At 35.3% G+C, this 9,521-nt stretch overlaps 1 protein-coding gene across 3 annotated transcripts in view; it reads left to right on the top strand.

The window, feature by feature from the left end:
- Window positions 1-9,174, top strand: part of LOC137614781 (uncharacterized) — a 24,624-nt gene extending 15,450 nt beyond the window's left edge. For 2 of the 3 annotated variants that reach the window (XM_068344446.1, XM_068344447.1), the window contains exons 2-6: window positions 3,818-3,905; window positions 4,102-4,153; window positions 4,845-4,927; window positions 5,433-5,612; window positions 8,340-9,174. In XM_068344446.1, coding sequence (XP_068200547.1) covers window positions 3,818-3,905; window positions 4,102-4,153; window positions 4,845-4,927; window positions 5,433-5,612; window positions 8,340-8,381 — 445 coding nt within the window. In that variant the 3' untranslated portion in view covers window positions 8,382-9,174. Of the gene's footprint in view, window positions 1-2,371; window positions 2,428-3,817; window positions 3,906-4,101; window positions 4,154-4,844; window positions 4,928-5,432; window positions 5,613-8,339 lie in introns of those variants that run through there. The other variant, XM_068344445.1, reaches the window with a different exon arrangement.
- The last annotated feature ends 347 nt before the right edge of the window (window positions 9,175-9,521 follow it).

The following is a 9,521-nucleotide window of genomic DNA, read 5'->3' as shown; positions in this document are numbered from 1 at the left end:
TAAATTGTAATTTTACTGTAGCACATTTTCATACGTTGGAACATGGTATAACCAGTGCATATATTTTTGCTAGACCTCTTGCCTGACCAGCGTCAGGTCTTATACTACCTTATACATTATTACTATTATCTATTATTATTATTATTACTACTAGCTAAGCTACAACCTAGTTGGAAAAGCAGGATGCTATAAGCATAAAGTTGTCAGAACAGGACATTAAAAATATCTAAGAGAATTTCTATATTTTGTGCAGCCAACAAACCTTTTTGACACGAGAATAGTTACAGACGTTTTCAAATTACTGGAACAAAGATATGTCTACTGTAGGTTCTAGAATGCAGAGAATCTAGAGCTTTCAAATATACGGCCAAGAGAGAGAGACTGTACAATAAGCTCTCGCTAGACATCCGAAAGACTGAAGATATTAAGGCTTTTAAGAAGAAACTGACGACTTTACGGTTTTCTAAGTGCTTCGATAATATGAATTTGACAATAAACGAGCAATAGGCGGTGTGAAATGCTGAATGCCTTGGAATGTATACGATAAAATTGATGCATGGGTCCCTTAAAAGGAGTTTCCCTGCAGTGTAGGACCAGAAAAGCAGCCCTTAAAATAAAGAAAGTAATCTACTTCTTTTGGCTTCTGTCAGGCATGGTGACCGTTCCTCCATCCACTCTCTCTCTCTCTCTCTCTCTCTCTCTCTCTCTCTCTCTCTCTCTCTCTCTCTCTCTCTCTCTCTCTTTAAGAGAAAGAGAACAAGAATATTTCTTAACAAGAAATCTTCAACAGTTTTTACACTTTTTGTAAGTTTTGTCCTAATTTCATGCATTATTAAATTTTTAATCTAAACACTTAACATTTGTTAATGTTACGATGTGGGTTTATTATTCGAATGAGAAAAATCACAAATTAATATGCAACAAACCTATAAAACCTACGGGGTTTGAACATACAATTCTACCACCCTAATCCCTTTTCCCAATAGCAAAGCAAAATTGTCCGGTACGGCGTCGCACGAGAGAGTCGACTGAGACATTACCGTCATTGCCCCTCACGTGGTGTACTGTAGGCATTACTCAATGGGCTTAACGTCCCTTGGTCCCCTTGTTGCAGTTGCTTTGTTCTCCTTTCTCTCACTTTAAAGATTTAAATGTTTAAAGGCCTTCATGAATGGCAGAGGCAAGGGACAGTGACATTGCCCTAGCAAGCAGGACAATGCCCTAGAGACTGAACATGTATGATCAGCGCCTAAACCCCCTATCCATCTAAGCTTGGACCAGGGAGGCCCAGGCATTGGGTGCTGATGACTCAGCAGATAAACCTATAGGCTCCCCCAAACCCGCCCCCCTCCATCCTTAGCACACAAGGATGATAAGGTTGCAGAAACTAAAGGAACTAACGTGTCTAAGTGGGCCTCGAACCCCCGTCTGGCGATCACCAGGCGGAGACGTTACCAATCAGGTCACAACACACTGAATTCCTTCCGTCTTACTATCCAACCTCTAACTTGAAATTCAGTGTGAATTGTAGTTTCTTCTTATTTGCTGTTGGGCAATGAATGGCCTTACAGGCCCCAGTGCCAGTCTATATAACCCAACTAAAGAGATTAAAATCGTATTAGGGGTTGAAGGAATTTTCTGCCACCGTCTCACTCTAGATGATTTTGAAGCTTCCAATCATAACTGCATAACTACCTGCTTTTTACTATCAAATTTCAATAATTTCACACGTTCTTCTCCACTAAGCTGTCTCGCTGTAACTTCGCCATGTCCAATTTACGATCTTGCGACTAGCTCTTGAGTATAGAATTGTGACTCGGTACTTAGTGAATCAACTTTTTTTTTTCTTTTTTTGTCATGAGTCACCCAAGAGGATTGGCAGTGTCGATGACTGGCTTTGATTTGATGCCTGTATAAACTTTAAAAAAATGTCAATTAAGCAAACTTTGCGGATATGAAGTGAAAAGTCATATTCAGACAACGCGTGACATCTGCAATGACGTCACAAGCAAGAAATATCCTCTCTCCTCTTTTATACAAACAAGTAGTTCATTGTTTACAATTTGTTTCTAATGTTACTGATGCATACGGTTTCAAGCGTAAACAAAGGGTTTGAAAACCGTTCTTTAACGGGAAAATACCTGTGTATACAATTGACTGATCTCGTAGGTCCTGTAGTGCGTAGAGTTCCCCTGTGTGATAGGACTAAGATAGTAGCTCTTAAAGCAAGTAAAATAATAAAGTAAATAAACAAAGTGAAAAAATAACAGGATATACGGGCAGTCATGCCTCTTGAACCGGTGACCATTGTCATGAAATTGTACGGCTCGTGTAAGAAGGAATATTTGTCATATTGCCTCCCGCTGAGTGGCAGGTTTTAAAACGAATGAAACAAGGGGTTATAATCTACGAAAACTACTGGATTGAGTGAGTTATTATTATTATTATTATTATTATTATTATTATTATTATTATTATTATTATTATTATTATTATTATTATTATTATTAGCCTAATTACAACCCTAGTAGGAAAAGCAATGCTCTTCTAAGAGAAGGACACTCCAAAATCAAATCATTGTTCTCAAGTCTTAGGTAGTGTCATAGCCTCTGTATCATGGTCTTCCACTATCTTGGGTTTGAGTTCTCTTGCTTGAGGGCACATTCATTCAAGCTATTCTATCTTATTTCTCTTCTTGTTTTGTTGAAGTTTTTATAGTTTATATAGGAAATATTTGTTTTAATGTTGTTACTGTTCCTGAAAAATTATTTTTTCCTTGTTTCCTTTCCTCACTGGGCTATTTTCCCTGTTGGAGCCCCTGGGCTTATAGCAGCCTGCTTTTCCAACTAGGGTTGTAGCTTAGCAAATAATAATAATAATAATATAAGCCCAAGGGCTCCAACTGGAAAAAAATAGCCCCGTGAAGAAAGGAAACGAGGTAATAAATAAACGATAAAATTAATGAAAAATTCAAATAAAATATTTAAAAAAAACATTAACATTAAAACAGATAATTCATATATAACTAAAAAAAGACTTATGTCAGCCTTTTCAACATTAAAGAAATTTGCTGCAACTGAACTTTTGAAGTTCTACTGGATTCAACTACCCGATTAGAAAGATCACTCCACACTTTGGTCACAGCTGGAATAAAACTTCTAGAATACTGTGTAGTATTAAGCCTCATGATGGAGAATGCATGACTATTAGAATTAACTGCCTGCCTAGTATTACGAACAGAATAGAATTGTCCAGTTAGATCCGATTGTAAAGGATGGTCATAATTATGAAAAATCTTATGCACAATGAACTAATTAAACGATAGTACCAAAGATTACGAGCTAAGTTACCACCCTAGTTGGAAAAGCAGGATATTCTAGGCCCAAGGGCCCCAATTGGGAAAAAATAGCCCATCGAGGAAAAGAAACAAAAATAGACAAACTACAAGATATATTATGAACAATTAATTCCGAATATTTTAAGAATAGTAACATTAAAATCGATTTTTCGTATACACAACTATTAAAAGACTTGTCAGCCTGTTCATTAGAAAAATATTTACTATATGTTTGAAAACGTTTGAAGTTCCACCGATTCAACTGCCTAATTAGGAAGATCATTCCACAATTTGGTAATAGCTGGAATAAAACTCGTAGAATACTGTGTGTAGTATTGAACCTTATGATGGAGCAGACATGGTCATTAGAAGTAACTGCAAACCTATTATTACGAGCATGGTGGTACTGTTACCTAATAAATGTCCTATTGTATATTCATTTAACATTTGGTTTTTTTCATGTGATTTTCCTCTCTGCAGGATGGGTGAGCATAGATTTGTTTTCAAGACATGCTGCTTCGGGACCTCGCTGCGAAGGGCAGCTTACATCGTCGCCGGCGTGAGTCTGGTGAGCTTCTCTAAGCCTATTTTTTTTTTAGGTTTAATTTTAGATAAATTCATTTCGTCCATAAAACCTTTTTTCCATAGGCTGATCCTAATACTACTGCTAATAACAATGATACTTATGTTACTGATTTTCTTTAGCCAATAGGCCTATTTTTATCATTACACAACTAGAAATGAGATGCTTTTTCCCCCTGCAGTTTCTGCAAATCATCGGACTAGCTGGTGGAATGTTCGTTGGTACTAAGTATGGTAAGTATTTATCTATTTATCTATCTGTCTGAATCTAAGATTAGAATAAAAACGCGCTTGTTTTCATAGATAGCTTTATACTGTTAATATCCCTTTTATACCACCAAGGTATGTTGAACTTTCAAGCACATTTTGCTATATCTATATTTTTTTTAAATTGCTCTAACAGCCTTAATTTTTGTCATAGAGAGGTCAGGTTGGTCTCATTCTTTTCGAAAATTTCTTTAGTTTCTCAAAAAAAAAGTTATCAAAAACATGCAAATAACAGTGTTTTGCAAGAAGGTACCGGCACGCCCATGGGGGTGAAAGGGATATGAGGTCAAAACAATTTCGTTAAAATATTGATGATACAAGGAAAGACATTGATATAATTTTGGATTTTCTCTAGTCATATTAATGTAATGATATACACTGTATAACAATTTATAGTTTGTACCTTATGGACTTTTACTAAAATATCCAAAGATAAAAGAAATAAATCTGAGAGAGAGAGAGAGAGAGAGAGAGAGAGAGAGAGAGAGAGAGAGAGAGAGAGAGAGAGAGAGACAGACAGACAGACAGACAGACAGACAGACAGACAGACAGACAGACAGACAGACAGACAGACAGACAGAGACAGAGACAGAGACAGACACAGAGAGAGAGAATATAATTTGGAAGTAAATTTTATTTTTACTTCAATTCACAACAGGGTTAGAAGAAGGATGGATCAACGTGGTCATCAAGTTAATGAACATAGCCCTCATTTCAGTGCTGATCTTTGCCATCAAGACGGTAAGAAGAAACTTGTCACTCAGTTAATGTATATTGGATTGAATGACATTACTTTATATATATATATATATATATATATATATATATATATATATATATATATATATATATATATATATATATATATATATATATATATATATATATATATACACACACACACATAAAATGACAGACAAATGTCATTGTTTATATATAGAATGGCGTAATTCACCCACTATAACTAATCCGTAGTGGCCAGCGTGGTGATGAAAATGGCAAAAGCCCGGACATGACTGAGGCCTTTGTCCTGCAGTAGACTAGAAACTGCTGCATTTGTTGTTACTTAAGCGGTTAGGAATTCATATTTCATTTCTCTTTACTAGAGTCCATTTTTTTAGGGGGGGGCGCTTTTAATTTTGCCAAGTTATTGAACTTTAGAACCACTTACATAGGAGCAAGTGCTCAAGTGGAATAATGAATAACAATTCACTCTTTCTAATTATTATTTTTTCATTATGCACAGACTCGTCAGGACCTGGTGTTCCTATGGGTGTATGGAAGCGTGATGATGACCATCCTCAGCCTGGCCATCGGAATAATAACCGTCGTTTACACCAAAACTGTCATTGGCACTGTCATTCTCTTGTCCCTGACTGCCCTCCATTTCTACTTCATTGTTATCGTCAGGTCTTACGCATATACGGTAAGTGGTAACGTCCCTGACTGGTGAACCCCAGACTGGGGTTTGAGTCAGGCTCCAACTGTACGCATGTATGCAAATTTAGAATCCAGTGTGTTTCCATATGTATTTCTAATGCTGGCCACAAGTATAATTACAGTATTACTGAAGTTAGGTTTATAACTTTTTTGGGGGAGTTTGTATCATTAATGTTTGAAGAGATCCTTAATTATGGTGTCATTGTCAATATTTATTATTAAGCTTACAAAAGTAAAAATAACTGTAAAGAGGGGGGTTTCCAAGTAAAGATTAGTACCATTTTGTGAATTTCTAGGCTCATGGATAACTACTATGAGTTTTCCCTTATGATTTACATAATAGTTTAATACTATAGTTTATAGGTAGTAGGTTGGCCAGGGCACCGGCCACCCATTGAGATCCTACCACTAGAGAGTTGTCTCTTTTGGCTGGCCAGAGAGTATTACTTTGGATCCTTCTTCCTGGTTACGGTTCGTTTTCCATTTGCCTACACATACACCAAATAGTCTGGCCTATTCTTTACATATTCTCCTCTGTCGTCATACACCTGACAACACTAAGATTACCAAACAATTCTTCTGTAATTGTTCAGTGGCTACTTTCCTCTTAGTAAGGGTAGAAGAGACTCTCTAGCTATGGTAAGCAGCTCTTCTAGGAGGATACTCCAAAATCAAACCATTGTTCTCTAGTCTTGGGTAGTGCCATAGCCTCTGTATCATGGTCTTCTGCTGTCTTGGGTTAGAGTTCTCTTGCTTGAGGGTACACTCGGGCACACTATTCTATCTTAATTTCTCTTACTCTTGTTTTGTTAAAGTTTATATAGTTTAGATAGGAGATATTTATTTTGATGTTATCACTCTTCTTAAAACATTTTATTTTTCCTTATTTCTTTTCCTCACTGGGCTATTTTCCCTGTCGGAGCCCCTGGGCTTATAGCATCCTGCTTTTCTAACTAGGGTTGTAGCTTAGCAAGTAATAATAATAATAATAATAATAATAATAATAATAATGTCTGCCAACCCTTGAGCAATGAAGCATAACACTATTGTCAATAAAAAGGTGCACTATGCATATATTGAAATTAGTTATATCATACTCTTTAATGTTTTCATATTTCCATTTAAAACTTCTGTTCGATACAATAAAATTCTACTTAATTTATTTTTTTCTTAACAAAATATAGATTATAGATAATGTGCATAGCATTCTTTATACACATGCTGTACAAAACAATAAATGTACTATCACCACAGAATCAGATTCTTATTTATGCGTTAAATTTCTATTAAATAAAGCATAAATTGTAGTATTGGGAGCATTCAACAGTATACTGTACTATACACTAATGGTTTAAAGGTCGCCCATGAATGGCAGGGGCAAGAGACAGTGACATTGCCCTATCGAGTATAACAATGCCCTAGAGACTAACCATATTATTATTATTATTATTATTATTATTACTAGCCGAGCTACAACCCTAGTTGGAAAAGCAAGATGCTAAAAGGCCAAGGGCTCCAATAGGGAAAAATAGCCCAGTGAGGAAAGGAAATAAGGAAATAAATAAATGATGAGAATAAATTAACAATAAATCATTCTAAAAACAGTAACAACGTCAAAAGATATATGTCCTATATAAACTATCAACAACGTCAAAAACAGATATATCATATTATATATAACTATAAAAAGAATCTTGTCAGCCTGGTCAACATAAAAACATTTGCTCCAACTTTGAACTTTTGGAAGTTCTACTGATTCAACTATCCGATTAGGGTAGTTTAATTAGCTCCCAAGTCCCCATTTCCACCAAGTTAGGACCAAGGAGGGTCATGCAATGGCTGCTAATGACTCGGCAGATAGACCTGTAGGTTCCCCCAAACCGCCCATCTGTAGCTCACAAGGATAGTGAGGTTGCAGTAATGTAAATCTCTCATAGACATGCCTTAACATTTGTAGCTAACCTTTGTAACCCTGTAAAATTTTTTCCCATCACATTTGTAGCTAACCTTTGTAACCCTGTAAAATTTTTTCCCATCACATTTGTAGCTAACCTTTGTAACCCTGTAACATTTTTTCCATCACATTTGTAGCTAACCTTTGTAACCCTGTAACATTTTTTCCCCATCACATTTGTAGCTAACCTTTGTAACCCTGTAAAATTTTTTCCATCACTTTGTTGTTGTTGGGGTATTAAAGCCAACACTTGTTGTTGGCACGGGCCTTTCCCTTGGTTGGCCCGTAGGTGATCTGTAAAAATTTATAAGGTAGTTGCATTAATGGAAATTTGAAAGGTTTTTAGTAGTAGAAAAAGATGTGGATAGGGTAAGGATGATGGTGGTAGTGGTAGAGGGCCATCATTTCTCGGATAGTGGTAGTTTGAAAAGTGGGGGTGTAAGGCTTTTGAAGATTAGAGAAAAATTGTGCAGGTGGGGTTGTCCAACCCTTTACTCCCTAGGGTCCCTGCAGAGAGATTTTTGAGTGGTAGATTAGTTGAGAAGTAAAAGGGGGTGATGTGAATAGAGCCTTACAATGAGGGGATGAGATGGTGCATGGAATGAGGAGGTCTTACCTTGGTGGAGGTAGAGTTGAAAGCAACTGTGCATGTGTGTCTATGCTTTCCATCACATTTGTAGCTAACTTTTATAACCCTGTAACATTTTTTCCATCACATTTGTAGCTAACCTTTGTAACCCTGTAATATTTTTTTTTCAGATGAACGACGCTCCAATTCTCCAGACCTCTGCACCTGCCTAGTAATGAATCGTTTGAAACAAGTTACTCTTTGAAGCTACATCTGATTCTAAAGACTACACTCCATCTTTGATGTACATCAGGAATTTTCTATCCAGTTCTCAAAAAATCCGATTGGAGCTCTACTGAAATATGACACTCGGCATCTGACCTATAGAAGTGTGTGGGTAGATAATGTATCTTCTACCTCCTCAGGTAGAAAGTACATATTGAGGTAAAAATATGTATGATATCGAGATACTAAGTACACACGATTATCAGTGTATTTGGTTAATAATTAACAACGTATTTCGTTTTCATTAATACACTTTGAAATGGATTTATTTATCATCTGTTGTGATTGTTTTCTATTAAATTTTTTTTATCTAAAAAAATCAAATATTTACAAATCCGACATTGCAAATCGTAAGTTGTTTAAAACAATGTCTAAAAGGTCCTCGGTCTACTTTGACATAGCATTCTTGCTATTAGAGCATAATAAAAGATAATATCTATCAGTCTATAAAACTGATACTAAAAGAAGATACTCCTGATTTATCTCAGCATCTTTAAAATCTAGATATTCAAATCTCTAAAATTCCTTGCCTAATCTTGTAAATAAATGTACATATTTCTCCTGTTTCATAAATTTATTTTTCCGTATATTTGCTATCCCCGTATACACAATAGTTTGTAATTATCTAAACCATAAATTTCTTCATATACCTTTATCGATTTTTTTCGTCTTATGATTTTCTTTTCAATAATTTCTGTATTTACTGTAATTTCTCTTTGGCAAATAAACAACCAAGTAATAGTTTTTTTCTTTTTTACTTTTTTAACGTAAGTATATAAAACCTTTCGTTTAATATATCTACGGACTGCAATAGACTGAATTTTGATAATTTATGATTAAAAGATAAAACGTTTTTCACATGTACATACGACTACTGGTGTTAAAAATATTATTGATTAAATGTAGATTCTCTTATAATTCTATCATTATAGGAGCTATCAAATAGTCTCCTTAAGGACTCAAAGTTTTGACTTTAAGTACAAAAAAAGTGGAAATGGTATCTATTAAAGAGTACTTTTAAGCAATTATTAATTTTAACAAATAATTTGATACAAGGTATTTCACTCGTATTATTATTATTATTATTA

This window comes from Palaemon carinicauda, chromosome 21, assembly GCF_036898095.1.
Source record: "Palaemon carinicauda isolate YSFRI2023 chromosome 21, ASM3689809v2, whole genome shotgun sequence".
In the NCBI taxonomy this organism is placed as follows: domain Eukaryota; kingdom Metazoa; phylum Arthropoda; class Malacostraca; order Decapoda; family Palaemonidae; genus Palaemon; species Palaemon carinicauda.
This window is presented reverse-complemented; position numbering and strand designations above follow the sequence as displayed.